We start from the raw sequence: 26,371 nt of genomic DNA, 5'->3' as shown, positions 1-26,371 counted from the left end.
AACTAGACAAACCAGAACTTGAAGAGCCAGTGACGGGTTCTGATGCTTCTTGAGAGTCTTGAGATGTGGTAGGTTCTTCAGCTTGCTCCCCCTGGACAGGTGCATTTTCTTTGGAGTTGTTACCACAGATTCAATGACATCAGAACTTAATCCATCAGAACTTATAGGATCAGGATTTACAGAATCAGAATTTAAATCTTCATTCTCAAATCTCAGCTGATCATGATCATCGAAATCTTCAAGTCCAGTAATCTTCTTATCATCAAAAGAGACATTGATAGATTCCATGACAACTCTTGTTCTTAAATTGTAGACTCTGAAGGCTTTTGTGGAAAGTGGATATCCAACAAAAATTCCTTCATCAGCTTTTAGATCAAATTTTGACAGCTGTTCAGGATGAGTCTTAAGAACAAAACACTTGCAACCAAATACATGAAAGTATTTCAAATTTGGCTTCTTTTTCTTCACCATCTCATATGGTGTTTTTCCATGTTTATTTATGAGTGTAAATGCGTAAAACAAGCAGTCTGCACAACTTCAGCCTAAAAATAGGTTGGTAGCTTTGCTTCATTAAGCATTGTTCGTGCAGCTTCAATGAGAGTCCTGTTCTTTCTTTCTACAATTGCATTTTGCTGTGGAGTTCTAGGTGAGAAAATTCATGTTTGATTCCATGATCTTTGCAGAACTCTTCCATCATTGAATTCTTGAACTCAGTGCCATTATCACTCCTTATTATTTTAACAGAATCTTTGATCAATTTATCCAACTGTTTGACATAATCAGTTAGAGTAGATGTTATTTCAGTCTACTTGTGCAAGAAATACACCCAAGTTTATCTTGTGAACTCATCCACTATAACCATAACATATTTCTTCTTTGCAATAGACATGACATTGACTGAACCAAATAGATCAACATGCAGTAGGTGATAAGGCTCAAGAATTGATGACTCAGTTTTGCTCTTGAAAGAAGATTTTCTTTGTTTTGCCTTCTGACATGAATCACAAAGGCCATCAGGAGTAAATACTATTTTGGCAGTCCTCTCACAAGATCTTTCTTTACAAGTTCATTTATATTGTTAAAATTTAAATGAGAGAGTTTCTTGTGCCAATTCCAGCTTTCTTCAATTGATGCTCTACTCAACAGACAGATTACAGAACCATCAGTACTTGTTGAAAGTCTGGCTTCATAAATGTTACCATGCCTGTAACCTTTCAGAACCACTTTTCCTGTAGAATTACTTATAACTTCACAGTGTTCTTCAAAGAAATCCACATGATAACCTCTGTCACATATTTGACTTATACTCAACAGATTGTGTTTAAGTCCTGAGACAAGAGCTACTGTTTCAATGATGACATTCCCAAGATTGATCTTGCCATATCCCAGAGTTTTTCCAATGTTGCCATCTCCATAAGAAACTCCTGGGCCAGCTTTTTCCACAAAATCTGATAGCAGGGCTTTATTTCCAGTCATATGTCCTGAACATCCACTATCCATAACTAGGATGTTCTTCATGTTGCCCTGCAATCACAAAGACCACTAATGGTTAGTTTTAAGGACCCAGACTTGCTTGGATCCTTTGGCCTTTTTTAAGTTTGTTAACATTTGCAGTGGATTTAGCATCAGAGTTTATGCTAACATTTTTCTTATCAGTATTTACATTATCATACTTTGCATTATACTTTACACTAGAAGGAATTAAAGTAACTTTCTTCAAAGAAGGTTTTATCTGATAATAATCATAGTACAAACTATGATATTCCTTACAAGTATAAATGGAATGCCATATACTACCATAATGAAAACAAGGATTTTGTGGCTTAAACCTAACAGACTGACTCTTAACTCCTGACTTAGAAGGTAAGGAGTTTATATTCTTATTCTTCTTGCAAAAAGAAGCCAGATGGTTAGAGTTTCCACAGTTATAGCATTTCTTTCTAGGAGCATTGGGAACATGCATATAATTGTTGCTTTTATTCACACCTTCCTTTCCATTCCTATTTTTCCTAGCTACCTTTACCTTGTTTACACTGGTAATCTCTTTCAGCTTATATTTAAGCTGCTTCTTTGTCATTAAGCCTATGTTAACTTCAGTTGGTTTATCCTGTTCAAATTTATCAGAAGTTGACTCTGCTATCACTTCTGTCTCAATATCTTTCATCTTTTCAGAATCAGACTTTACAGTTTTAGCTACAAATTTAACAGGATTTACCTTTGGCTTAGTAGTCTGTTTAACAATAATTGGCTTAACTTGTTCAGTTCCTTTTTCACTTTTCTCATCTCCATAACCTAAGCCCTCTTTCCAGTTCCCACTACTTAGTATATCCTGAGTTGTTCTGCCAGAGTTAGTCCAAGTCCTGATAATCCCTCTCTCCTTTTCTAACTCAGTTTTTAGAGATTTATTCATTTTTAGCACTTCATCTCTAACATAGAAAACATAATCTCTATCCTTTTGAGTTTGATGGAACATAACTAACTCTTTTTCTAAATAATCATTCCTCTTTTTAAAATCAAGATTTTCAGAAGTTAATCTTTCACATGTTAAAGTTTGATCTCTATAGCTAATAAACATGGTTTTAAGATATAATCTCAACTCACTAATATCATCAGTATGAAAGGCATAAGTTGTTTGAGGTACCTTTAACTCAGCAGCATAAGAACTGCTATCAGCATTTGCCATCAAGGCATAGTTCTCCTCATCTTCAAAATCTGAAATGTCTGTCCAGCTTTTCTTCTTTGTGATAAGAGCCTTGCCTTTGTCACTCTTTCCTTTCTTGCAGTCAGGAGATATGTAGCCTTTCTCACCACAGTTGTAGCATTTGACATTTGAGTAATCTCCTCTGTCAGACTTTTCTCCTTTGCCTTCAGATTTTTTGAAGCCCTTCTTATCAGAACTTCTACCTTTCCTGGAAAACTTCTTTCCCCTTCTGAATTTCCTGTAAGCTATCTTTATGATACCCTTCACCATAAAAGTACACAACTTCATCATCTCTTCATCAACATCTACTTCAGGTAGACTTTCAGTTTCTGAATCATCATCATCAGAACTTGATGATTCTGAATCAGACTTTATGATGAGAGCCTTTCCTTTTCCTTTCTTTGAGACAACCACTTTGGGGGTTTCCTCCTCAGCATTAAGAGCAACTGTCCTAGACTTTCTCCCATGTCTCTTGCTTCTTTGATCCATCTCAAGTTCATAAGTCTTGAGCATTCCATAAATTTCATCAAGAGTAGTTTCATCAAGAGCATATTTGTCTCTTATAATAGTAGCTTTCAAATCCCAACTTTCAGGAAGAGCTAAAAGGAATTTTAGATTTGAATCTTCAATGTCATATTCCTTGTCCACCGGTGACAGATCATTTAAGAGTTTGACAAACCTGTCATATAAGTCAATTCAGTTCCCTGACACCTTGTCTCCAAAGCATCCCATATCTCCTTTGCAGTCTTGCGTTGAATTACCCTATTTGACATGACTTTATCAATGGCACTATGTAGCAAATGCCTTAACTTTGCATCCTTGGAAATAGATGAGATATCTTCAGCTGTGTATTCACTTTTCTCCTTTGGTATGGTCTTTGTTGGCTGATCTGCAACTACAACAGAGAGCTTGGTTGGCTTATGCGGTCCTTCATAAATTCTGTCAAGGTATTCTGGATCTGTAGCTTCCAGAAACATAGCCATCTTTACTTTCCATATGGGATACTCAGAAGGTCTTAACATGGGAACCCTAATAGTCTCATATCGACTGTGGGTTTGAGTTTTTGGAGTATCTTCAGTTTTGGCGGGCTTGGTTGGATTTTTAGCTTTTTCAGACATGATTGTTTTGGATCTTTACTGTATGTGTGTTAACAGATAGGCTCTGATACCACTTGTTAGGTCATACAACACTGTAGAAGGGGGTTGAATACAGTGTAGAATACAATCAAATCGATTTAAAGCATAAGTAACAGAAAATAGATGTATTTGATATAATAAACTCCGTTACAATAGAACTTTTCTCTCTCAGTGATGAACAAATATCACGAGAGCTGCCAGGTTACAATTGTATGAACTTCTCGATGATCGTAACACTTTTAGACTAAACCTATGTCTGTGTTTATATAGACACACAGTTATAAGATAACTTCTAATTGATATGGAATATAATTCTGTCTTATAAAATATATCAATCAGATATCTTATACAATTCTTCTAGTCCTCTAACTTTTTCCATGCATATATTCTTCTTGTATTAGTCTCGATCTTCTTTCCTGTAAATCAGTTTCTTTCCTTAACTGTTAGTCCTCCAGTACTTAAGTTCTGATATCCATCTTCTGATATTATCTTCTGATAATCTAAGTCCTGATATCCTTAAGTCCTGACTTTCAGTAAGTCCTGATTCCAGTAAGAACTGATATTTCCTGTTAGTTAAGATCTGAAAACTAAACATGAAACATATTAGACATGACATCTCAAATATATCCAACACGCTAAAATCAATAAGTGTATTTTTCTGCACATACGCATGCTTTTGGTGTTAATTGATTTCACATGATTTGAGTTATATGTATCTGCTCTGATACCAACTGTAACAGCCCGCACTTCCGCTTTTAGTTGTGCTTTTGTAATAGTCATCTTTGTAATAGAATTTTGGGTTAATATTTATATTTCGTATTAGTTTTGATTTAGAGTTAATAGTCCAGAAGTGCGGGCTGTTACACTAGGAGCCATAGCTGTACTAGTATTTGCAAGATTTCTCATGTCAGGCATAGGGTAGGGGTAAATCCTGAATTTCCCTAACATGAAGTTAGTGATACTTAGACTTACTCCTGCTTGGTTTTTCTAGTTCAGTTGTCTAAATAGAATTTTGGATACTGATTTAGAAATGCCTATTTGACTTTGATCAATACTCTCAGTTAAGTAAATGTCACCGACCTTATGATTTAAGACAGACATCATAAATCTAGGAAAAAAGATTTCCTTACCTCTACTTTCCAAGGGCATTGTAAGCCTAGTGCTCAACTCAGCCAGAATGAGGCTTCCAGCATCCAATTGTCTGTTGTAGGCCATTAAGAAGACCAAGTTTTGAACTACAGTGGATGTGTTGTCAAACCTAGTCTTTCTGCAGATAAAAGCCATGATCACTATGTCAAACACAAATGACCATTCTCTCCTGAGATGCTTCTTTTTTAGCCTTATCTGCATAGTGAATGAAATTATGAAATTCCCAATCTCCTGATAAGTAGGAGCTGTAATAAAGTCCTTTGTGGGTAGCCCAAGAGCATCATTAAGATCATTTGAATTAAACTCCACATCAACCCCTTTTATAGTACAAGTCACCATCATGGACACAGCTTGATTGTCATCTATATTTGTGACAAGAACAACACTTCCCTAGAATTTATTCAAAATGTCTAGGTATAGAGTAGGGGGTGTTGTAAGTGCACCTGCAAGATAGGAATCAACAATACATTTTAAAAAATACTTGAAATTATCAGGTACTTGTGTTGGGTCAACAAAAGCCAGGAAGTTTATCCCCTCCTTGGGTATGACAGCTCTTTCAGTATTGGTGTTGGATGCCATTTGAAAGTTTGAAGAAATTGAGTGGGTAAGCTTTGGAGAATAGAAAAGCTTGTAGAGAGTGAATTTGAGAGAAATCGTTGTAATTAGGTTAAAGTAGATCTCGAGAGAGTAAAGAGGGGTTATATCGAGATGCATGGGTATTTATAATGTGGAGATGTTACTTCACCATAAGATAATTAGAAACGGTAAAAATTATATCGATAAGTCATGTGGAGTTGTAAAGAACTCATCTCGAGATGTCATATTTGTGAACTCTTAGCGAGAACTAGATAGTAACATATCGATATGTAGTACAAATACCCAGTTTGTCACTAGAACCCTTCAATTTTGATTTTTATTGCTAATATACAATAAAAAAAATCAAAGTTGTTTTTATATCAAAAGTATGTTAATGAAATAATTTATTGATTTAAATTATCCTATTCTGAGATATCGATAAGTCAAGATATGTTATATCGAGAACTCTATATCACAAAGTATATGTAGAGATCTAGATTTAACTTATCGAGAACTCAGTTCTCTACATATTTTTGCTTCAATATGTTTTTGCCTTATATCAATTTCACATAAAATCTAAATGAATTAACATCAGGCAAATTTTCTTAGAATTAGAAAAATCCTAAGCTAAATTTATTTTACAAAAATAAATATACAGAGATTTCTGAAATATTTATAAATCATATTTCAGTTAATTCTTAACTAAATCAAATTACTTTTGATTTATTAAGAATTAATATGTTGCAATATGTTAGCTGAGTTCTTGCCTTAAGATGAAGAATTTAACATTCCAATTTCACTTACTCACCTTGGAAATGATGCTTCATCTACAGGTTTAGTGAAAATATCAGCTAACTGTTATTCTGTTGGAACATAAATTAGCTCTATTACACCATTTGCAACATATTCTCTAATAAAATGGTACATTACATCAATGTGCTTTATTCTAGAATGATTAAAATGATTATCAATAATGGATATTGCACATGTGTTATCACCCATGATATGAATTTTATGTAACACTAATCCATAATCGATTAGTTGGTTTCTAATCCAAAGCACTTGAGCACAACAAATTCTAGCAGCTATATATTCAACTTCAGATGTGGAAGTTGACACAGACTGTTGATTCTTACTATACCAGGATACAAGTCTTTGACCAAGAAATTGGCAGCTTCCACTAGTACTCTTTCTGTCAACCCTGCATCCAGCAAAATCTGCATTTGTGTAACCAACAGTTTTAAAACTAGTTCCCTTAGAATATCATAATCTCAAGTTTGGAGTACCCTTCAAATATCTGAAAATCCTCTTAATATCCATTAAGTGTGATTCTTTAGGATTAGCTTTAAATCTTGCACACAGACATGTAGCAAACATGATGTCTGGTTTACTTGTAGTCAAATAAAGTAGAGATCCAATCATTCCCCTATAACTCATAATGTCTACACTTTTTCTTTTCTTATTTTCATTCAACTTGGTAGCTGCAGACATATGAGTTGATGGAGGTGAGCAATCCACCATTCCAATTTTTTTTAGAAGATCTTTGACATACTTAGTTTGACATATAAAGATTCCATCACTTTTTTGGATGATAATTGCTTGCTGGGCTTTGCAGCTCATCCTTACAATTTTCAGGTTTCGTCTAAGATTCAAGTTTGATGGCATTGGAGTTTAAGGACTTAGGATTGAAGTAGATTGACTTTTGAAATTTCGTTAGCTGCGCTTTTGTAATAGTCACCTTTATAATAGAAATTCGGTTTAATAATTGGATTTTGTATTAGTTTCGATGTAGAGTTAATAGTCCTGAAAGCCGAGTTATTACAAGTGGATGAGCCATCCTGATTAACAACATCATCTTCTTCTTCCACGGAGTGTAGTTTCCTTTGTCAAAGACATGTATCTTGATACTGCTAAGATTTTGTGCACTCATACTTTCAAAATCTAATCTGTTTGCTTTCAGATTTTGCTCTGATACCACTTGTTAGGTATGAAATGCACACAGGGGGTGAATGTGTGTTTCTGAATTTTTACTTAAGAACTTTGTGATTTGTTTTCAAGAAAATCAAGTTAAAATATTTTGGCTTACTGGAACTCAACAGGCTAAGTAATTGTAGTGATAATCAATTAACTGTAAAAACACATAGAAGCAAATTATTAAAATTTACTCGATCTTTTATTAAAAAATCAAATACATTGTGCTACAAATCTAAATTCTTGATGTTGAAGAACTTGGCTACTTTTTGAGAGAGTACATAAAAAACTAGTATGTTTGTTACAACTGAACAAATGACCCGTGACATGCTTTATAGACTAACATGCACAGTTTACATAGATTGCACTAAAATAGACCAACATAATTTCTAAAGCTATTTTGTCTATTTCAATTTCAAATGCTGCATGTCTGCATACAATCTTCCAGGTTGCTACACTCCATTTTCTAGTTCATCTTGGCCCTTGATCTTGCACTCTTAAAACTGTATTTGTAAACTTTTTATTTTAATGATAAAACAGTCTGTTGACTGATAACTTTGAATCTTCATGAGAGCTGTATTCTGTAGTTGAAGCGGTTATCGAGATCTCCAAAGTGTATAGAGATGTATGTATCACGATGTTGAATGACTTGTCGATATCTCTACTTCTCTACATGTATAAATGACTTGTCGGCATCCTCACTTCTCTATATGTATAAATGACTTGTCGACATCTCCACTTCTCTATATGTGTTAATGACTTGTCGATATCTCCATTCTCTACATGAATTTTGAATTGTGGACATCTCCACTTCTCTACATGTGTAAATGACTTGTCGATATCTTCATATCTCTACTTGCGTTTTGACTTGTCGACATCTCCGTATCTCTACATATCAAGTTGACTTCTCTATAGGGTAAGTGACTTCTCTATAAGTGAGATGACTTCTCTACAAGAGAAATGACTTCTCTACAAGTCAAATTGACTTCACGATAAACTTGAGTAATTCTCGATATACTTCTTGACAACCCTTGATCTGTAACTTCTCGATATTTGACTTAAAATATTTTTCAATCCACAACATTATTCTTACCAAGCTATTGGTCTTCATTATGAGGCATGATCAGGCTTGATCTTCTTCCAAAGACTTATTCCTAGCTTGTTGGCTGTTTACTGAAAAATACTCCAGTCTAGTATTTTTCAACATTCTTACAGATTCAAAGAATATCATTAAAAATTACATAAGAGTTACAAGTCAACTAAATCTTAGGATTGTCAATATGACTTAGTCTTGTTATATTAAGGCATGTCTTGCACAACAATCTCCCCCGATTTATGAGAAAATTACTTGTAACAAATTCATGCCTAATTAAGACTAATCCTAAACAAAAATAAAAAAAACACAGATATACAAAGGACATTCTTTTATAGATAAATATCATCTAGTTGTTACAAAGAAAAAAAATGAGTTACAGAACTAACTGAAGTTTTCATATCATGACTGAGATCTAATCAAATTCTTTAGTCTAACAAAACATTCAAGTTCTTCAATGATCTCAGTTCGTCTTAGTGCTTCCACAAGTTTTAGCCATTCTTCTAGTAAGTAACTGCCAAGATGCTCAACTCTGTACCTTGATAGTCTGTGAGTTCTAATGTTCAGGAACACACCATTTTCAGAAACCCTACTTAATCCTCTAGCCTTGAGCTCATTTGATCTTCTTTCCAATCTGTCCAACTCCTTAGCCTTCTTGATAGCTCCCTCTTTCATCTCAAACTTCTCCCTTGTCTTTCTTTCATTTATATTTACCAACATTTCAATTAGCTGAACCTTCCTCATCCTTGTGAATTTATCATTCTCAATCATTAACTTATCACCCTTTCAAACTGCACTGTTGAGAAGTTCTCCATTATTTCTTTCTTGAATATGTTAAATGAGTCATTCTTGAAATATATTCTCGCCTCTCCCAGAATATCCACAGAGACTTTACATATGAGTTCAGCTTGTTGATTATTGTAGTCATCTTCTGAGAATTTTTCTGTCAATATGACTTAGTCTTGTTATATTAAGACATGTCTTGTACAATAATAATGTGGAAATCGTAAAAGCTCACTTTTTACAATAGATGTTCGTTCATACTATGAAGGCATTTGTATCTCTAATCGTAGTTTGTACAACTGTAATATATGAACACAAGACTAAATGAAGATTTAATTATATTAAGGTCAATTGTGATGCTACTGTTTTCAGAAATACATCGAAAGTTGGTGTAGGTGAATTGCTTGGAAGACAATTAAGTTTATTTCTAATTTCAAGAATATTTGTATTCAATATGTTAAGCTATTAGAAAATAAGACGACTAATTGTTTAGCTTATTTATCTGTTTTTAACCTTATTGCAAATTCGTTCAGAGATTTGTTTTCGGCCATGCGTTTAGAAATGCACAAAAAGCTCATAAGGTCGAGTTTTATCCGGGCCATAAAAAATTCGATTTTCTAGAAAAAAAGGATCGGGTCAGGCGTTTCTGAAAATCGGGTCGGGCTGGACTTCCTATTAAATACGAGGCATATTTTAGGCCCGCGTGCCGGTCCGAACTCGACTTTTATTTGGGCTTTATTTATTTATATGGTAACCACTATTCAATTTTTTGTGCCTCGATCTATGATTAGTTTAGATACTGAATAAAATTACATTTTTAATTATAAGAGAGGGTAGTTTAGATATCGAAATAATTTTTTTTTTATATTTCATTCAATTATTCTTATTTATTAACCTAAGCTCTATTGATTGTTATTTACGGTATAAAATCAACAAATCAACCAAATATACATTGTTTTACATCTAGTAGTATAATATAATTTATAAAAATTTATTACAAATATCATATATATATATTTATTTTAATAAAAAAATTGAATTTTTATCCGAGTTTTTATGAGAAGCCCGTGCTTTTATCTGGCCGAACTAGACTTTTATCCGGATTTTTTGGGTTCCAGCCTGGGTCAAAATTTCAAGAAAAAGAAGGCCCATTTTTTGCCAGCAATATTTTGAGGCTTTTTTCCAGATCGACTTTCAGTTTCAGATCTTTTGAACATCTCTTGGCGAGTTCTTCTAAATTAATGAAATTATCTTTAAATTTGTCAAAAAAATAAATTTTGATGGATTGTTAAAATTTAAACTAAATACCACCAGATTTTGTCGTAGTTATTAAAATCCTAATTGAATAAAATCAGATTTTAAAACACTTTATATAATCCTTCTTGAAAACCATAATATTTTTTTACAAAAATAAAATAAAATATCTTTGAATTTTAAAATTATTTAAAATTTAGATCGAATATACAGCTGTATTTATGTGAGATTTCAAGAAGTATATAATGAATAGCGATAGAGGTACCAAATTGGGTACCAAAATTTGGTCACAAATGACCTGACATTGCTTACTTGACAATCCACTAACATTCAAAATTATGTTAAAAAATTATGAAACTTGAAATACGATCCGGAAAAAAGTTTGAAAAGCTCTATCTGGAAAAATGCGACTTGGTTAGGCCTGGCATGCAAGCCTTAAACGAGCCCTCTTTTTTCGTGAAAATCCAGTCCGGTCTAAAAATTTGAACAAAAGCCCGCATTTTGAAAAGTTCAGTTCTAAAAAACTCAGATAAAAACCCAGACTTTTTAATAAACCTGGATAAAATTTTGATTTTTTTTATAAAACATAAATATATATAATATTTTTAATAAATTCTTATCAACTGTATTTGTACTATTAGATGTAAAATAAGGTATTTTTGTTTGGTTTATCGATTTGATATTGTAAATAACAATCACCATAGTTTAAAATTGAGAACATTTGAATATAATTTGAAAGAATTTTTTTTGTTTCCGTGTTTAAACTCCTCTCTCCCATAGTTTGAGATATTTTGTTAAATATCTAAACTACTCATAGGTTGAGGCAAAAATTACTAACTACCGTTTAATATATCCGGAAAAAACCCAAAGCATGATATGACACGGCCCGCGGGCCTAAAATGAACCTCATATTTTTAGTGCAACCTCTTTCCGGCCCGATTTTTTATAAAACATGCCCGATCTGTTTTCTCGAAAAAACGTGTTTTTCAGGCCCAGATAAAATTCCGGCCCGATTAATTTTTTGTGCATCTCTATTTTGAGTACCACCAAATTTTAGTAGATTATAGACTAATATCTCCGGATTTTAAAAGATTGTCCGAATCCAAATATTTTAAAATCTAAATTAAATACTGTGAGATTTTAAAGGATTGTTTAAATATAATATCAAATATACCCAAATTTTAACAAATTTTCTAAAATTCAGAATAAATACCCCAAATATGGAAAACCAAATAATTTTTATAAAATCTAAAACGAATACAATATACTATAAACTGTTTTTCTTAACTGAAACGGTGGATTTAAATAATTTTCTAATTTAAGCTAGACGATTTGTTTTCATAATGAATTATAAATGTTTTAAAATTAAAAGTACAATAAAATTTTGCGAAATTATAAGTAAAAAAATCTATTTTTAGGAAGATATATAGATATGAGATTCAAATTTTTTATCTTCGTTTTTTTTAATTTTAACCATGGGTTGATGATAGGCATGGGGTGATAAAATCCATTTTTGTCTGGAAACCAAATCTACAATGTTCTTAGCGGGAACATAAAAGACTTGAACACATAACAACAGAAGAACAAAAGATTCATAACACAAACAAACACAGCTCACAACATGCACACACATGACACAAGCATGTTTGTATGCTTACGCATAATCCAAATCCCCTTTCCTCAGATCATACTGCCACGTATACATGAAGCTAACGTCTGTTTTGTTGGACGTCAAAAAAAGAAAAAAAAGGATAAGAATTAAGAATCCCCAATTCCCTCGTTTGTGTATATATAATGCACATTTCACATTCATCTTATTCAGGGTTTTAAATCATAGAATTTCTCGAGAAAAGAATGGCAACAATTTTGAAGGAGGTAAAGCTTCAAATCCAGCTCGAAGCTGCTGGAAAGAACCTGCTAGGTTTCTCGTCAGTTGCTAGTACTACACCTATAGAGCTCCTCGGGTTTTTAGACGTAAGATTATACCCTTTTCTCGCAAACACACACAAGTTTATTAGATTTGTCCATTAAATGGTTTTGTATGTGTTTCTGATGAATTATAAGTGCTGAATTTAATTAATTTTTACTATTATTATTTGCTTGTGCTTTGTTGATAAAGATCTGAGTATGTTGTTATAAATGCGGTCATTGCCCTTTAATTTCTGTAATTGTTTAATGATTTAGGTGACAAGAATTGTGAATTAATTTTGTTTTTCAAATGAAATTTGGATGTTCATCAAGGGCTGATTTTGTATGTGTTTAATTTGGGGTTTTTGGTTTTTATGGGTTTGATTATGCTGTGTTAATAAAGAGTTTTATATGTTATATGGATGTGGTCATTACTCTTTTATTTCTATCCTTGTTGAATCATTTTGAGTAACAAAAATTGAAAGTTCTTTGTGTTCCCAATTTTTTCATCAGTTAAAGTTTTAGGTATTAATTAACACTGTTATTTATACCACTACATCAATGCATCACATGTTCATTCACGACATACGTTGAGCTCTATTTAGAATCACTAGCTTGTCGCAAGTTGGTTCACTTTGTTGCAGTCTTGTTGGAGCGAGTTGGGTATAATTAGTAGAGTTGGAACCTTACAGAATCATGAAATTGCCATGATGTTAAGTTTGGGGGATATATTTTTCCGATTAAAGAAAACCTTTTTTAATTCAATTTTAACCTGCACATACTTTTTTACTCTTGACAAGTTATCCGCTTTCTATAATCAGTTCTCTCTTTATGTTTAATGTAATTGTCTATGTTGTTCATGTCTTCCAGCGAGTAGAAGGGCTTTTATCCGAGGTTGGGCAAACACCTTCCAGGTTTATGAAAAGCGCACTTGACCCCGCAATGAAGGCATTAGTTTCTGATCGGTTGTTAAAGCATTCTAATTTCAATGTGAGAGTGTCAGTTGCATCTTGTATGAGTGAGCTTATAAGAATTACTGCCCCAGACACACCTTACAATGATAATGTTCAAATGAAGGTTGCCTACGTATAAAGAATTAGCTTTGCATTTCAAATAAAGTTAACACCTTAACAAATCTTAAATAATTGTTTGTTTTTTCAACTGAATGATGTGCAGGACATTTTTAATCTGATAGTAATGGGACTTGGCATGTTGTCCAGCGAAGATACCGGCAGGTATGAGAAGGGCCTTCGTATTCTTCGTAATATGACAAATGTGAGAGTAGGAGTGCTAATGGTGGACCTTGAGTGTGGCAATTTGATTCCCAAGATGTTCAGGCTGTTCCTGGATTCCATTAGGTAAACAACTAGTGCTACAAGAAAGCATTCGTACAGTATTACATTTGCAATTGAAATTTGGCTGTTGTGCTTATATTAATGAAAATGTCTAAAGAAATCACCTTAACTTTACAGGTTATATTTAAATTAATTTTTATGACATTTTAAATTTTTTGAAATAAGAAAAACTTCCGTTGTTTATATAGGGAATTATGAGACGAAATTTAGATTTTAATAAATATATTGGGTGATTAGTTGCCATGCTAGCAAAAATATGTCCACAGTCGATTTATTTTTTTGTTCCCGCGTATCTCTAGGATCTGTTTATCGTATGCTAGCACTAATTTGACAAGATTTGCCGAATATGTTAAAGTTTGTTTGATGATGTATGCAAAATTACTGTAAGCATCAATCCCTCTAACTTCTTCCAGTTTCATGATTTAAAAATTTAGCTTTGTCTTGCTTAATCACAAGGTACCCCCACTCGGTTGCTGTCTTTAGACAAATGGAGTCTATCATGACCCACACTTTAGAAGAAAGTGAACAAATTTCAGATGAGCTTCTGAGCATCATCCTTACCAGCGTCAACAGAAAAAATGAGGTATCTGGTTTTATGCACTTCTTGTGTTTGCAGTTGTCTGTAGCATATTAATTTCATATATTAAATTTATGTTATGAACATTTTGTTCAGCATGTATCATCCGATTCGAGGATATTGGGGGAGACAGTTCTCACAAACTGCAACGTCAAACTCCGCCACTTTCTCCCAAGATTTGTCAGATCCGGGAACCTGAATGTTGACGATTATTCCTCAGTAGTAGCTCACATTTGCCTGTGCACCCCTGAAGACAAACATGCATGTGGTTGGTGTCTCTCCTTCTACCTTCACATTTCTATACAAAACTAAATTGTGTTTCTCTACTAGCAATATAATATAGATATTATATTATCGTATTTTTATTTTAGTTCCTTCTATTTCTATAAAACAATGCAAGTTATGGCACCTTTTCAAGTACTAGCAATATAATATAGATATTAAATTATGCAAGGATGCTCTTAGTTTCGTTATCATTAAATTCCAAATAAATTCACTTTCTTTTGCCTAAATGGAGGGTGCATTGATGTAAATGCATTTGTAGAATCAAATCTCTTCTTGGTCTTCTAGTTTGGCTTCTGCATTAACGTCACTTTGATTTTCAATGATGTGCAGGATCGTGAAGGGAAAGTGAAAGCCTTGAAGGGGAAATGAATGAAAGCCGCGAAGTTGTTTGTTCTGGAGTGAAGGGGAAGTGAAAGCCGTGAAGTTGTTTGATCTGGAGTGAAGGCTGAATGAAGATGTTAGCTCTGCATTAAAGCTTTGCTCCAGATCAAACAACTTCACGGCTTTCATTTTCCCTTCACTCCATAACAAACAACTTCACAGCTTTCACTTCCCCTTCACGGCTAGGCTGAATGAAGATATTTTGGTTGTTAAAGGGCCAAAAGCTTCATAACAGGAAAGACGTTTTGAGATTGATTATTAAAGTAATTTACATTTACATGATGTATAGATTATGTTGATTAGATCATCTCCAAGAGATCCTATCTTGGCTCTTATGTCAGAATTTGAGGGTGAACAAATATGTTGTAAGAGGCTCTTATGGGATCTTTAAATTACTAAGAGCCTAAATGTTGTAAAAGACTCTTAGGGACAGTGACGTGTAACCAAGATGATAATCTATATATTGAACTTGATTTGGAATGAGACTTGAAATCCTTGAAATATCATGTTCAACTTAAAACGTTTTATTTGCGTTTGCATCTGTGAAATATGATAGATCGATAGTAGCATGGACGTTTGATCGTGTGGATATTAGGGACCCTCTGGATCATGGGATTTCAACCTGATTAAAGGGAATGTTAATACGAAGATGAATAAGATTCTCATTGTCGTTAGCCGGGTTGAAATACCACGATCAAAACGGCACCATTAGCCTATTCATTCTTTATAAAAATGGCAAGTTTGTCTTGTCTAAAAAAAGGTTTCTTTTCTTACTTTGAAAGCACTTTATAAAAAATGCAATTTTTCACTTATAGTTACTATGAATTTGGATTAGGTAACATAAATTTTATAAACAATCAAACAATACTTATAAGTAATTTTCAGCTTTTGAGGGGACGAAAGTTACATTTTCTTGATTTCTTGTTTATTTGGAACCTGGAGATGGAGTTTATTTGTGCTTCATTGTTTTGGATATCTTTTGAGGATTTATGCTGTTGAGCTCAACGAACAGAGCAGATTTCAGGCCTTTGTTCATATACATAAAAAAATTGATTTAGAGCTCAATTTTCAATTCCATTTGGAATTTACATAGTGTCTTTGGTTCTGTTCGGTGCTATGTTGTTCGAGTGTCATGATTCTGATGTTTTGCATTATAAATATAATAAATTTCCTGCGGATGTTGGATCCTGGCACTATTTGATTTCTTTGAAGCTTAATTGGTTTATATTAAATCACCTGATATTCACAAATCAAATGTAGAAATTAAGATATCTTTGAATATCAATTGCAATTTGATTACTGCTGTGGCTTGGTTCTGTGTTGGTGCCTTTTTGTGTGCATTAAATATTAACGGGGTTTTAAAAAATTTAATTGCCCCTTTGCGAAGATTATCCAGGGTTATGGTAAAGGTAGTAAAATACTAAACTATTATTGGAATAAACTAGATATGAATTGTTTCCCTCTATTGAACTCAGTCGCATTGAAATTTAAGGCGGGAAGTAATTGTTGAAATTTTCTCCATCTAGCAGAAACTATGTCAACTTTATTTTTAGCCAACTGAAAGTGGAACTGATGGAGTGCGGTCGTGCCTCAGCTCATAAGCTTACATTTTTCCTGTCGAAGGCTTTTCTATACCAAACTTAAGTATCGTATTCTATCAAATCATTAAGAGGATCTGAAAGTAGAAAACATTTCTGTAAGTTCTACTACTGGTATTTATAACCATAAATCTTGTTTACATGCCTTTCATCTGGATTTCCCGAAAGCTGGCCAGGCTTCATTGACTGCTCCATAAATCAAAACAAAGAAATCTTTAAAAATCCAGATATTTTAAAGCACAGAAAATTAAAAGAAACTTAAATCAACTTAACATTAAAGTTCAATTGAAATTAACAATAGAGATCTAATAACCATCACTTACTCTATGTATAAGCAGGAGACCAATGGAATACTTACAGACACTGCCCAGTGAAACTAGCATAATTTGGTCAACTCGATAATATATTGGGCTTCCTCGAGAAATTGGCATAATTTTCATTGAATTTGTCTAGCCTCATGAAACCGTCATATTTGGGTTTTTTTTACATTTATCCCCGAAAAATTGATAATTTATATTGACAATGTTATAAACAAAAAAGATTTAAATTTTCCATACAGCTTATGGACCATTTCATAGAGCTATATGTTCCACTAGTTTTGCTAATGACTGTAGAATTTTCCAAGTTGATGACATTTTGGTTTTTATTTGTGGCGTTTTTAGTGTATTTGGATTTGTGCATCAAGTTTCTTTTTAAAGCAGTTATTTTTATCTGCTTGTTTTTAGGTCCTCTTTTCCTTTAATTCTGGTCTGCAGATTGATCTTGATTTTTGTACTATTTTTTTTAGGCTTTTTCATTATTGGTTTCAGCAATCAAAGTGATGGGGTTCTTTCCCCTGTCTTCAGTACAATGCATGTTTTTGGTTGGTATATTTTGCTCTTTTTTGTGTCTTGGATCCCCAAGTCAACCTGTCATGGCGGTCGATCTGGAGTGAAGGCTGAATGAAGATGTTAGCTGTGCATTAAAGCTTTGCTCCAGATCACACAACTTCAAGGCTTTCACTTCCCCTTCACTCCATAACAAACACCTTCTCATTTTTCACTTCCCCTTCGCGGCTTTCACTTCCCCTTCAGGGCTAGGCTGAATGACGATGTTTGTTCTGGAATGAAGGTTGAATGAAGATATTTTGGTTGTTAAAGGGCCAAAAGCTTCATAACAGGATAGACGTTTTGAGATTGATAATCAAAGTAATTTACATTTTACATGATGTATAGGTTATGTTGGTTATATCCTCTCCAAGAGATCCTATCTTGGCTCTTATGTCAAAATTTGAGGGTGAACAAAAATGTCATAAGAGGCTCTTAGGGGATCTTTAAATCAATAAGAGCCTAAATGTGGTATAAGGCTCTTAGGGACAGTGACCTGTAACCAAGATGATAATCTATATATTGAACTTGATTTGGAATGAGACGTGGAATCCTGTAAATATCATGTCCAACTTAAAATGTTTTATTTGCGTTTGCATCTGTGAAATATGATAGATCGATAGTAGCATGGACGTTCGATCATGTGCATATTAGGGACCCTCTGGATCATGGGATTTCAACCTGATTAAAGGGAATGTGAATACAAAGATGAATCAGATTCTCATTGTCGTTAACCGGGTTGAAATTCCACGATCAAAACGGCAACATTAGCCTATTCATTCTTTCTAAAAATGGTAAGTTTGTCTTGTCTAAAAAAAGGTTTCCTTTCTTACTTTGGAAGTACTCTATAAAAAATGCAATTTTTCACTTATAGTTACTATCAATTTGGATTAGATAACTAACATAAATTTTATAAACAATCAAACAATACTTATAAATGATTTTCAGCTTTTAAGGGGACCAAAGTTACATTTTCTTGATTTCTTGTTTATTTGGAACCTGGAGATGGAGTTCATTTGTGCTTCTTTGTTTTGGATATCTTTTGAGGATTTATGCTGCTGAGCTCAACGAAGAGGGCAGATTTCAGGCCTTTCTACATATATAGTAAGAAATTGATTTAGAGCATCCTCTGCGATATTCAATTCCATTTGGAATTTACATAGTGTCTTTGGTTCTGTATCGGTATTCGGTGCTATGTTGTTCGAGTGTCATGATTCTGATGTTTTGCATGATAAATATAATAAATTTCCTGCGGATGTTGGATCCTGACACTATTTTGATTTCTTTGAAGCTTAATTGATTTATATTAAATCACCTGTTTTTCAAAAATCAAATGTAGAAATTAAGATATCTTTGAATATCGATTGCAATTTGATTACTGCAGTGGCTTGGTTCTGTGTTGGTGCCTTTTTGTGTGCATCAAAGATAAACAGGGTTTAAAAAAATTTAATTACCCCTTCGGGAAGAATATCTTCGGTTATGGTAAAGGTAGTAAAATACTAAACTATTAATGGAATAAACTAGATATGAATTGTTTCCCTCTATTGAACTCAGTCACATTGAAATTTAAGGCGGGAAGTGATGTTGAAATTTTCTCCATCTAGCAGAAACTACGTCAACTTTCTTTTTAGCCAACTGAAAGTGGAACTGATGGAGTGTGGTTTGGATAGCATTCTTTGCTACCTGCAGTCGTGCCTCAGCTCTTTAGCTTACATATTTCCTGGCGAAAGCTTTTCCATACCATACTTAAGTATTATATTCTAATAAATTATTAAGATCCGGTAGAGGATCTTAATAATTGCGTCTTCGCGAAGATTGTCCAGGATTATGGTAAAGGTAGTAAAATACTAAACTATTATTGGAATAAACTAGATATGAATTGTTTCCCTCTATTGAACTCAGTCGCATTGAAATTTAAGGCGGGAAGTAATTGTTGAAATTTTCTCCATCTAGTAGAATTTCATATAGCTATATGTTCCACTAGTTTTGCTAATGACTATAGAATTTTCCAAGTTGATGACATTTTGGTTTTTATTTGTGGCGTTTTTAGTGTATTTGGATTTGTGCATCAAGTTTCTTTTTAAAGCAGTGATTTTTATCTGCTTGTTTTTAGGTCCTCTTTTCCTTTAATTCTGGTCTGCAGATTGATCTTGATTTTTGTACTATCTCTTTTAGGCTTTTTCGTTATTGGTTTCAGCAATCCATGTGATGTGGTTCTTTCCCCTGTCTTTAGTACATTGCGTGTTTTGGTTGGTATAGTTTGCTCATTTTTGTATCTCGGATCCCCAAGTCAACCTGTGTCGATCTTCTGGAACTTAGGAAATTTGCAGGAAACCGCACAAATGGCTCCATTATCGAAACATGATCCAATGAATCAACTTGCTGTAATTGGAAATTTGGGGAGGGTCTTATCTGCGGGAAAGGTGATAATCTGTCAGATGGAAGAAAAGTAATTTTGTTAAATGTGTCTGGTAAAGGCTTAATAGGTGTAATGTCACATGCTGTGGGGAGTTTCCTGCTGCCTTTTCCAAGTTGAACTAGCTAGAGTTTCTTGATTAGAGCCATGACGTTTTGACTTTTACAATATTGTAGTAATCTTTTTGCACTAAGCAATAATTTCTTCTCTGGTGGTTTCAATTTCAAGTCTGCATTTCCTCCAAAGAGATTCATTTTCTTGATCTTTCAACGAAACATTTAACTGGAGTGCTTGTAGGCTTCAAACTATGTGGCAGCTCTCTAGAGCAATTGAATATGAATTACAATTTTACTGGAGTGCTTGTAGGCTTCAAACTATGTGGCAGCTCTCTAGAGCAATTGAATATGAATTACAATTATTACTCATTTCCAGGATCCCTTCCTGAATCATTGTACTTAACATCTTCTTTGGGCAATTTTCAGTCTCTGAAAACAATTTATCTGGCTTGGTGAGAGAAATGTAAGTTTTTTCCACCTCAAGACCTTAATTTTTAACAACAATTCATTTTCACGCCCCCCACCAGACAGGTCTGAAAATCTAACAGAGCTAAACAGTTGGTAGTACATTCAAATTTATTCTCTGGGTCCTTGTCTTCTACCATACCATTTAGTATAAACCTACAAAAGCTTCATCTTCGGAAAAATTCTCTGTTGTAGTACAAGCAGGCTTCAAGTTCCATCCATCCAAAATATTGTCCAATAACAGGATAAATAAGAAACGGGTCCATATTGCCCGATACTGGGAAACTGGCTTCATGTCTTGGATTTGAGCAGGATAACATAACTGGTACAATTCCAGCATCCATTTCTGATGAGGAAAATTGGAAGCTTTGGATATATTGAGCAATAACCTTTACGGATCTATAGCGTAATCTTTCAATAAGTTAGCATTCCCTTTAAGATTGAGTGTTCCTAATATCACTTGAGGGAGCTGGAGGCCAATTTTTTATGCATTTTATAATTCAAGATTTAATTGCAATCCTGGATTTATGGTAAAATTAGAATCTTTTAATGCCGCTGCCAGTAATTTAGAGAATCAACCAAAATTTCCAATTGCTTTATGCGAAATTTGGTCTTGCTTTTAAAGCTTAAGCTTCCCAGCAGCAATCAAGAGACTTTGTGAGAATTGCGGTCATGTGAAGTTCGTGTTTTTCATGAGTTTAGCACAAAAATACTCTACCAAAATTCGTAATATTTTTTATAGGATTTTTGGTGTTGCAAAATTTTGTCACATTAATGTCGGAAAAATTTTGAACTCTAATTATAGATTCTCAAAGATAAATTATATTAGAAAACTATTTACATGTGTAAGACTATATTTTAGAAAGATTTGTTCTGGAGTCTCAGTCTATCTAGTAATGTTCAAAGTGGGAACATAAGAACACAGGAAACCATAACAAACAGATTAAGAACAACACAAACACAGCACACAACATGCACACATATCACACAAGACATGTTTGTGTGCTTACGGATAATCCAAATTCCCTTTCCCTATATACATCCACGTATACATGAAGCTAACGTCTGTTTTGCCCGAAATCGAAAAAAGAAAAATAAAGAATAAAAACAAAATAAAGAATCCCCCATTCACTACTTTGTACATATATTCACATTTCTCTCGTTTCTCATTTAGGGTTTTGAATTATTGGATTTCACTAGAAAAAAAAAGCTTCAATTTATGAGAAAAAAATGTCAACAACTTTGAAGCAGGTAAATCTTCAAATCCAGCTCGAAGCTGCTGGAAAAAACCTGTTAGGCTTCTCGTCAGTTGCCAGTACTACACCTATAGAGCTCCTCAGGTTTTTAGATGTATGATTATACACTTTTCCCGCAAAACACAAAGTTATTGAATTGATTATAAAATGATTTTGTATGTGTTTCCGATGAATTAAACTGTTGAATTTGATTTTTTTTTTTATATTGGATTGTGCTTTGTTCATAAAAATCTGAGTATGTATTATAGATTTGGTCATTGCCCTTTAATCTCTGTAAATGTTTAAGGATTTAGGTGACATGAATTGTGAATTAATTTTGTTATTTTATGTGTGAACTAGCTAGTCGTTCCAATTTGTATTTTATTTTTGTCACACATGGACACAGTGATCAAGGACTGATTTGGTATGTGCTTTTTATTCTTTTCAATCAATATTGAATTTGGGGTTTTTTGGTCTTGTTTCTCGTTTATACTTTGTTGATAGAGTTTTAAATATTATATGGATGTGGTCATTACTTTTTATCTCTATAATTCTTGAATGATTTTGATTTACAGAGATTGTGAGTTACTTGTGTTTCGATTTTTTCATTGGTTAAAGTTTATGGTATTAATTAGTGATGTCATTTATTCCATTAAGTTGATGCATCACATGCATAACTTATGGTAGACGTAGTTACTGTTTCTAAGCGCTATTTGGAATCACTAGTTAGTCGCAAGGTGGTTCACTTGACGTAGTCTTGTTGGAGCCATTTGGTTATGAATAATCGAGTGGGAATCTTTTAGAATCATGAAATTGCTATGATGTTATGCTTGGTGGATGCTGTTTGTCGACTGAAGAAAACTTGTTATCCTTTTTTACTCGATTTTGACCTGCATATACATTTTCGCTCTTAACAAGTAATCCTTCTATTAATTATCAGTTCTCTCTCTTTATCTTTTTTTAATTTATGATCTCTATGTTTCATTTTTATAATACAGTTCTATTTATTCATGTCTTCCAGCGAGTAGAAGGACTTTTATCTGAGGTTGGGCAGACACCTTCCAGGTGGATGAAAGACGCACTTGAACCCACAATGAAAGCATTAGTTTCTGATAAGTTGTTAAAGCATTCTGATTTTTATGTGAGAGTGGCAGTTGCATCTTGTATGAGTGAGCTTATAAGAATTACTGTCCCTGACACACCTTATAATGATACTGTTCAAATGAAGGTTGCCTAAATGTAAAGAATTAGCTTCGCAATTCAGATAAAAAGTTGACGCCTTAACAAATCTTATACGATTGTTTGCTTTTCCATCTGAATGATGTGCAGGACGTTTTCAATCTGATAGTATTGGTACTTGGCCTGTTGTCTAGCGAAGATGCCCGCAGGTATGACAAGGGCCTTCGTATTCTTAGCAATATGACAAATATGAGAGCAGCAGTGCTGATGGTGGACAATTTGATTCCCAAGATGTTTAGGGTGTTCCTGAATTCCATTAGGTAATCACAACTAGTGCTATAAGCAAGTATTCGTACAATATTAAGTTAAGAATTTAAAGCTTTGAAGTTTGCAGGTCAAGCTTCAGTAATTGTAGAAGTTTAAGCTGACTATCAGTTAGCATAAACTTATTGCAAATGAACTTTTGCTGTTTTGCATATATTAGTAAATATATATAGTGAAATTTCCTTAGAGGAGACGTGTAACATCTGAATTATTTTTATGACATGTTTTAACTTTTTCTTATATATATATATTAATTTTTACGTTGTTAATATAGAGAAAAAGGAGATCGAGTTTAGATTTTGGTAATTATGTTTGGGTGATTAGTTGCCATAGTAGCAACATTATGTCCACAATCAGTTTATGTTTTGTTCCCATGTATCTCTAGGATCTCTTTATCTCATGCTAGCACTAATTTGAGAATATTTTCCACTGTACTATTGCTTGAATATGCTAAAGGGTGTTTGATACTATATGCAAAATAACTTTTCATCAGAAATTAAGAATTTAGCTTTGTTTTGCTTAATCACAAGGTACCCCCACTCCGTCGTTGTGTTTAGACAAATGGAGTCTGTCATGACCCGTGCTTTAGAAGAAAGTGAAGAGATTTCAAATGAGCTTCTGAGCATCCTCCTTACCAGCGTTAACGGAAAAATTGAGGTATCTGGTTTTATGTACTTCTTGTGTTTGCAGTTGTCTGTAGCTTATTAATTTCATATACTGAATCAATTTGTGTTATACACATTTTGTTTAGCATGTTTCATGCAGTCAGAGGTTATTGGGGGAGTTTGTTCTCATAAACTGCAATGTCAAACTCCGCCACTATCTCCCAAAATTTGTTAGATCCGGAACCTGAATGTTGACGATTATTCCTCAATAGTAGCTCACATATGCCAGTGCGCCCCTGAAAACAAACATGCATGTGGTTTGTGTCTATCCTTCTTCCTTCATATTTCTATACAAGATTAAACTGTGTTTCTCTACTTGGAGCAATTAGTATGTAATGTAGATATTAAATTATCGTGATCTTCGGTTTTTTGTTCTAGTTCCTTTTATTTCTATAAAGCGATGCAAGTTATGAGCTTTACTTCTGTGGTAATTGTGTTTCCTCTTGCAAATTAACTGCCATATGGTGAAATTTAATTGTGTATCCTCCCACAGCTCTCAACATGGGCGGTCTGAATCGGTAGATAAAGTTATTGCCCAGGAAGGCAAGCAAAAATCAATAAAGACAGTTTAATTAAATTATAAAGTACTTTATTGTATTTGTTATGAAGCAAAATAAGATTTTACTTGTGGCAACAAAAGAAAAACTGCTAGAATTTAGGAAGCCAAATAACGATCAATAACTTTTGATAAATTTCAAATTATAGGAAAATTTTGGGTCTAGGCGATATTTAGTTGGCGTGGTTCGCAAACTAGTTCAAGTTATATTTTTCTTATAAGTATAGTTATCCGCCGGATTAACAATAGGTAATATAAATTTGAATGATAGATGCTGTAATTTATCACTTTTGTTAGTTGATACTATTTTCTCTTCTCCCATACCGTGGTTGAGAAATTCTCGGAGTTAGAACTTGAATGCTTGGAGCAGGTATAGGAAAAGCGATTATGAACATTATAAATCTACTCTATGTTCTACTGAAGAACCTGGTTTATCTAACATTATAAATTCAATTATCTTTATATTCCAAATAATTTCACTCTCTTTTACCCACACCGAGGCTGTATTGGTGTAAATACATTGGTAGAATCAAATATCTTCTTGGTTTTCTAGTTCGTCTTTTGCATTAATGTAACTTCGATTATCAATGATGTGCAGGATCGTGAAGGGGAAAGTGAAGGCCCCGATGTTGTTTGTTATGAACTGAAGGCTGAGTGAAGTGATTTACATTTTACTTGATGTTATGTTGGTTAGATCATCTCCAAGAGATCCTATCTTTGCTCTTATTTCGAAATCAGAGGGTGCTCAAAAATGTTGTAAGAGGCTCTTAGGGGATCTTCGAATCACTAAGAGCATAAATGTTGTAAGAGGCTCTTAGGGATAGTGACCTGTAACCAAGATGATACTCTAACTATTGTACTTGATATGGAATGAGACTGTAAATGTTTTATATGCGTTTACATGTGTGAAATATGATAGTTCAATAGGGGCATGGACTATTGATTCTGTGCATTTTAGGGACCTTTTGGATCATGGGGTTTCAACATGGTTAAAGAGAATGTGAATGAAATTTAATACGAAAATGAATTAGATTCTCATATCCGTTAACCGGGTTGAAATCCCACAATCGAAACGGAACCTTTAGCCTATTTATTCTTTCTAAAAATGGCAAGTTTTCTTATCTTAAAAGGTTCCTCTGTGATCTTGAATTTCATTTGGAACTTATATAGCGTCTTTGGTTCTGTACTAGTGCTATGTTGTTTAAGTATTATGAATGTAACAATTTACGTACATATGTGTGATCTTGGTACTATCTGATTTCTTCTGTGTGTAGTATATCATTATGACCATATTTTGGTAATGGTTACAAAAGAAGAACATCTGTTTTATCTTCTGAGGTTAGTGGAATGTGGAAACTATTAAATTTGCTGTAATTGTTACGCAGCAAGTTCTGTTTTTAATCTTATGAACCCCCTAGTTGTCCAGGTAACTTCTCTGGAGAGAGAATATTGACAGGCTTAAATGTAGTTGCTAGTACTACACCTAGAGAGCTCCTCAGGTTTTTAGATGTATGATTATACACTTTTCCCGCAAAACACAAAGTTATTGAATTGGTTATAAAATGATTTTGTATGTGTTTCTGATGAATTAAACTGTTGAATTTGATTTTTTTTTAATATATTGGATTGTGCTTTGTTCATAAAAATCTGAGTATGTATTATAGATTTGGTCATTTCCCTTTAATCTCTGTAAATATTTAAGGATTTAGGTGACATGAATTGTGAATTAATTTTGTTATTTTATGTGTGAACTAGCTAGTCGTTCCAATTTGTATTTTATTTTTGTCACACACGGACACAGTGATCAAGGACTGATTTGGTATGTGCTTTTTATTCTTTTCA

At 33.5% G+C, this 26,371-nt stretch overlaps 2 protein-coding genes across 2 annotated transcripts; both read left to right on the top strand.

Moving 5' to 3' along the window:
- The first annotated feature begins 12,493 nt into the window (after positions 1–12,493).
- On the top strand, positions 12,494–15,236 carry LOC141716600 (sister chromatid cohesion protein PDS5 homolog C-like). Its single transcript, XM_074518787.1, has 6 exons — positions 12,494–12,637; positions 13,442–13,648; positions 13,748–13,929; positions 14,383–14,509; positions 14,600–14,771; positions 15,119–15,236. Exons 1-6 carry the CDS (start codon positions 12,518–12,520, stop codon positions 15,124–15,126), a joined length of 816 nt encoding a protein of 271 aa, XP_074374888.1. The 5' UTR covers positions 12,494–12,517; the 3' UTR covers positions 15,127–15,236.
- Positions 15,237–21,800: 6,564 nt separating this feature from the next.
- LOC141718168 (sister chromatid cohesion protein PDS5 homolog C-like) lies at positions 21,801–23,308 on the top strand. Its single transcript, XM_074520547.1, has 3 exons — positions 21,801–21,885; positions 22,804–23,033; positions 23,135–23,308. The coding sequence occupies exons 1-3, from the start codon at positions 21,801–21,803 to the stop codon at positions 23,306–23,308; spliced, it is 489 nt and encodes a 162-aa protein (XP_074376648.1).
- Positions 23,309–26,371: the final 3,063 nt, after the last annotated feature.

Source organism: Apium graveolens, chromosome 4 (genome assembly GCF_009905375.1).
Source record: "Apium graveolens cultivar Ventura chromosome 4, ASM990537v1, whole genome shotgun sequence".
In the NCBI taxonomy this organism is placed as follows: Eukaryota; Viridiplantae; Streptophyta; class Magnoliopsida; order Apiales; family Apiaceae; genus Apium; species Apium graveolens.
This window is presented reverse-complemented; position numbering and strand designations above follow the sequence as displayed.

Excerpts from the sequence above, each read along its gene's own strand:
- LOC141718168 (XM_074520547.1), top strand. The coding sequence starts at position 21,801 with ATGTCAACAACTTTGAAGCAGGTAAATCTTCAAATCCAGCTCGAAGCT. Across the intron at positions 21,886-22,803 it reads AGGCTTCTCGTCAGTTGCCA|TTCTATTTATTCATGTCTTC; the intron begins GTACTACACCTA and ends TTTATAATACAG. Across the intron at positions 23,034-23,134 it reads ATGATACTGTTCAAATGAAG|GACGTTTTCAATCTGATAGT; the intron begins GTTGCCTAAATG and ends AATGATGTGCAG.
- LOC141716600 (XM_074518787.1), top strand. The coding sequence starts at position 12,518 with ATGGCAACAATTTTGAAGGAGGTAAAGCTTCAAATCCAGCTCGAAGCT. Across the intron at positions 13,649-13,747 it reads ATGATAATGTTCAAATGAAG|GACATTTTTAATCTGATAGT; the intron begins GTTGCCTACGTA and ends AATGATGTGCAG. Across the intron at positions 13,930-14,382 it reads CTGTTCCTGGATTCCATTAG|GTACCCCCACTCGGTTGCTG; the intron begins GTAAACAACTAG and ends CTTAATCACAAG.